The sequence below is a fragment of the Micropterus salmoides genome, unplaced genomic scaffold (genome assembly GCF_014851395.1).
Source record: "Micropterus salmoides isolate LMB-PRFRI ecotype aquatic unplaced genomic scaffold, ASM1485139v1 Ms_hic_scaffold_712, whole genome shotgun sequence".
Lineage (NCBI taxonomy): Eukaryota > Metazoa > Chordata > Actinopteri > Centrarchiformes > Centrarchidae > Micropterus > Micropterus salmoides.
The window spans coordinates 1-4,652 of record NW_024044474.1 but is presented as its reverse complement, the minus strand read 5'-3'; the positions used below and the strand labels follow the sequence as shown (position 1 = coordinate 4,652).

At 50.0% G+C, this 4,652-nt stretch overlaps 1 protein-coding gene across 2 annotated transcripts; it reads right to left on the bottom strand.

Annotated features, from left to right (window-relative positions):
* Positions 1 to 151: 151 nt before the first annotated feature.
* LOC119892827 (anaphase-promoting complex subunit CDC26-like) lies at positions 152 to 4,345 on the bottom strand. 2 transcript variants are annotated; one of them, XM_038704844.1, is made up of 3 exons: positions 4,325 to 4,345; positions 888 to 991; positions 152 to 394 (listed from the first exon to the last, which is right to left on the bottom strand). In XM_038704844.1, the coding sequence occupies exons 2-3, from the start codon at positions 966 to 968 to the stop codon at positions 185 to 187; spliced, it is 291 nt and encodes a 96-aa protein (XP_038560772.1). In that variant the 5' UTR covers positions 969 to 991; positions 4,325 to 4,345; the 3' UTR covers positions 152 to 184. The 2 variants fall into 2 exon arrangements, with proteins under 2 accessions (XP_038560772.1, XP_038560770.1); XM_038704842.1 differs by lacking the exon at positions 4,325 to 4,345 and adding an exon at positions 3,295 to 3,702.
* Between the last annotated feature and the right edge of the window lie 307 nt (positions 4,346 to 4,652).

Sequence of the window (4,652 nt, the reverse complement as noted above, 5' to 3'; positions counted from 1 at the left end):
TACGGCATGATGACATCATTCGTTTCATATAAATATCAGATCAGCCCCACACACTCAGGACGGACAGGAAGTGTGTGTCGCGCAGTAAGTCAGTTTCTCAGGTGTTCCTGGACAAAATGGCGTCTGCGCCGTCAAAGAATCACGGTGTCACTTTAAATTCACGTAAACATTTTATTGTGTTTTATCAAAACTGTAAACTCCCAAATAAGGTCGGCAGCGTGGCCGGCTTGGGGTGGGGCTTGTAGCCGATTCGCTCGTTAATGAGCTCCGTCCTCGACGCCGACGAGGAAGAGGCTGAGGCGGAGGCCCCGCCCCCGATGATGTCAACACTGATGACGGAAGCCCCGGCCTCTCTGCCTCCTGACTCTGCCTCCTCTCGCTGACGCTTCCTGGCCTGGGAAAAAAAAATAAAAAAATCAATAAAAATGTTACATGGTGATGTCATCATGTGACTGACACCAGGTAGGTTTATTGTCACATAAGTTACAGAGTGAAAACTCCCTTCTGCTACCAGAAGCACTTCTAAACATGGAAACAGAAACTCATCAGTGGAGCTGAGGATGAGTCAGAGTTTAAGAGTCTGATGGCTTGGGGGGAAAAGCTGCTCTGCAGAAACTCCTCTCTCTCCTCCCAGAAGGCAGCAGGGCGAACGGGCTGTGGCTGGGTGGGTTCTGTCCTTTGGGCTCTGCAGGCACCTCACCGATATCACTGATGCTTCTGAGCGGTTTGATCACACGCTGCAGAGCCCGAACCATTTATTGGCCATCAGGGACGGGAACAACGTTACATGATCGACAGTACTGACGGATACGGACGGGTAGGTATCGGAGTATTAATAGATATCGACTCGACAGATACTGACGGGGATATAGAAAAGTAGTCTGTACCTCGAGCTCCTTCTTGACGCTCTCGAACTCCTCTGTGTCGTCGATCTTCAGCTCCAGTCGAGTCGGTTTCCTCCTCAACATCTTCAGTCTGTAAACTGAGGAACCTTCAGAGAACAGACGTGACATTAGAGAGGAACCGACAGAGACCAGGCGTGACATTAGAGAGGAACCTTCAGAGACCAGGCGTGACATTAGAGAGGAACCTTCAGAGACCAGGCGTGACATTAGAGAGGAACCTTCAGAGAACAGACGTGACATTAGAGAGGAACCGACAGAGACCAGGCGTGACATTAGAGAGGAACCTTCAGAGAACAGACGTGACATTAGAGAGGAACCTTCAGAGAACAGACATGACATTAGAGAGGAACCTTCAGAGAACAGACGTGACATTAGAGAGGAACCGACAGAGACCAGGCGTGACATTAGAGAGGAACCTTCAGAGAACAGACGTGACATTAGAGAGGAACCGACAGAGACCAGGCGTGACATTAGAGAGGAACCTTCAGAGAACAGACATGACATTAGAGAGGAACCTTCAGAGACCAGACGTGACATTAGTGAGGAACCTTTCAGAGAACAGACGTGACATTAGAGAGGAACCGACATTAGAGAGGAACCTTTCAGAGAACAGACGTGACATTAGAGAGGAACCTTCAGAGACCAGACGTGACATTAGAGAGGAACCTTCAGAGACCAGACGTGACATTAGTGAGGAACCGACATTAGAGAGGAACCTTCAGAGACCAGACGTGACATTAGAGAGGAACCTTCAGAGACCAGACGTGACATTAGTGAGGAACCGACATTAGAGAGGAACCTTCAGAGACCAGACGTGACATTAGAGGAACCGACATTAGAGAGGAACCTTTCAGAGAACAGACGTGACATTAGAGAGGAACCTTCAGAGACCAGACGTGACATTAGAGAGGAACCTTCAGAGACCAGACATGACATTAGAGAGGAACCTTCAGAGACCAGACGTGACATTAGAGGAACCGACATTAGAGAGGAACCTTTCAGAGAACAGACGTGACATTAGAGAGGAACCTTTCAGAGAACAGACGTGACATTAGAGAGGAACCTTCAGAGACCAGACGTGACATTAGAGGAACCGACATTAGAGAGGAACCTTTCAGAGAACAGACGTGACATTAGAGAGGAACCTTCAGAGAACAGACGTGACATTAGAGAGGAACCTTCAGAGACCAGACGTGACATTAGAGAGGAACCGACAGAGACCAGGCGTGACATTAGTGAGGAACCGACATTAGAGAGGAACCTTTCAGAGAACAGACGTGACATTAGAGAGGAACCTTCAGAGACCAGACGTGACATTAGAGGAACCGACATTATAGAGGAACCTTCAGAGACCAGACGTGACATTAGTGAGGAACCTTTCAGAGAACAGACGTGACATTAGAGAGGAACCTTTCAGAGAACAGACGTGACATTAGAGAGGAACCTTTCAGAGACCAGACGTGACATTAGAGAGGAACCTTTCAGAGACCAGACGTGACATTAGAGAGGAACCTTCAGAGAACAGACGTGACATTAGAGAGGAACCTTCAGAGACCAGACGTGACATTAGAGGAACCGACATTAGAGAGGAACCTTTCAGAGAACAGACGTGACATTAGAGAGGAACCTTCAGAGACCAGACGTGACATTAGAGAGGAACCTTCAGAGACCAGACGTGACATTAGAGGAACCGACATTAGAGAGGAACCTTTCAGAGAACAGACGTGACATTAGAGAGGAACCTTCAGAGACCAGACGTGACATTAGAGAGGAACCTTCAGAGACCAGACGTGACATTAGTGAGGAACCGACATTGGAGAGGAACCTTCAGAGACCAGACGTGACAGTTTTTTGTATCAGCTAATAGGGATCCTAATAAAATCAAATAAAACTTTAGTGAGGAACCTTTAGAGAACAAGCTCAGGCTGAGCCGACAGGTTCTCCAGTTCTCCGGTCAGCTCCTCCTGCAGACTCAGAACCCTTCACCTATCAGATGTTTAGCTACTTCAATGGCTAACAGAGCTTTAAACCCTTGGCACTTTGATAGTCACTAGTAACAGGACTAGGTTCTCCTGGGTCAGAACATAACTGGGTTCTCCTGATAGTTTGGACCTAAAGTCGTGACTAAGGTAAGCAGCCAATGAGAGGTCAGAGCTGGAGGCCCAGAAAGCCCGATCGACACTTAAATGAATCAATGTGCTGCAGCTAACAGACCTGCTGGTTCACCATTAGTGAGTTTAAGTCGGGGTCCGGTACTGAGGACTCAGACCCCGGAGCAGCTGAGCCACTGATCCCGCACCAGCTCGGTCATACTTTACGTCCTGACGTGACGGTTTCCCGCTCGGGCTGAACGGTAGGGTTACAGCTGCTGTGGTGAGAGTAAAGTTACCTGACAGGTGTGCTACAGGTGTGCTGCTGCTGCGGCTGCGGTGTTTCCCGGGCTCGCTCCGCTCTGTGTACCGGAAGAACTACCTTCTTCTTCTTCTTCTTCTTGTAAGATTCCGGCAGTGTAGAGGCTTATGAGCGTATTACTGCCCTCCACAGGTCAAAGTTTGAACTAAATTCTTACAAACAGTCCTGTGTCATGCAAGAATTGAAGGACTGCCTTGGAGATCAGTTTATGCTCCTCACTGTGCCCAAACAAAGAGAAACCAGAAAAAGCCTCAACTCAAGTCCTGACAGTTTATTAAAGAGGAAAACATGCGCTATTGTCTCGAGACTCCCACATTCACACAGAAACATGCTTCCCTACAAAGCACAAAGAATAATTTAATCCACGGTGCCTCCACCTCAATCTGCACATTTTAACGGAGTCCCTGCGGGACAAATGTTATTCCGTCCGGGTCACGCCGATGACGCGTTTACGTCCGAGTCACGCTGAGGACGTGTTTACATCCGGGTCACGCCGCTCGCAGACGCCGCAGCTTCGTTTCTGTTCGCGTGAGTTTTTAATTAAACCTTTTATGTTTGAACTTTATCACCTGAGAGACGCACCTGCCGCGGGTCTGCTCAGGTGTGACGCAGCGTGACGCAGCGTGACGCAGCCTTCTTGGTGTTTGTGTGGATGCTAATGCTAACGCTAGCCGTGTGTTCCCTCGGTTTGTTCTTCTCTCCTGTTCTCGAAGTTCCTCTCTGTTCTTTCTAACACCGAGGACCTCACCGTGGCCACCTCCCTCTGAGCGGGGTCATTACGACCGAGGCCCCTGAGGGCCACGGCCGGAACGTGTAGGGGGACCGACGGTATTGCTGGCCCCTCGCGGTCTTTTCTTCTTCATGAACATGCGGTTCACGCGCAGGGAGTCGGGGTCCAGCAGAGACCAGACCAGGGCCCTGGCCCCGGGTCCCACAGGGTCTGCTGGACCCCGACTCCCTGCGCGTGAAGCGATATGAACAGATGTGTGTGAGCTGCTGGATCAGACCTGCAGACTGGAAACAGGGTTTCCTCCCGTGAACCTTGGTCTTCAGGTCCACAGGCGTTCAGCCGGCCCCGGTCTAACGCCTTCCTGTCGTTCTCTCTAAGCCTCCGCTGGAAGGTCCTCGCCAGTCTGATTCCACTGATTGGGACTCGGGATCGTGTTCTGGTTCAGACTGCACTGAATTATGAACCCCGCAGCAGGGTCTCAGTTCTGATTGGTAGTTAAACCTGAAGCGGTCAGCCACGATTTCACTCTTCGACCACAAAGTCTCGGCCACAATTCTGTTAAATTACAGAACGCCACTGCTGCCGGGGTTTCAGACTCCCCGGTT

Bases quoted from the DNA above. Each gene is read 5' to 3' on its own strand.
- LOC119892827 (XM_038704844.1), bottom strand. From the start codon at position 968: ATGTTGAGGAGGAAACCGACTCGACTGGAGCTGAAGATCGACGACACA. The intron at 395-887 runs GTACAGACTACT...TTTTTTTCCCAG, and splicing joins GCGTCAAGAAGGAGCTCGAG to GCCAGGAAGCGTCAGCGAGA.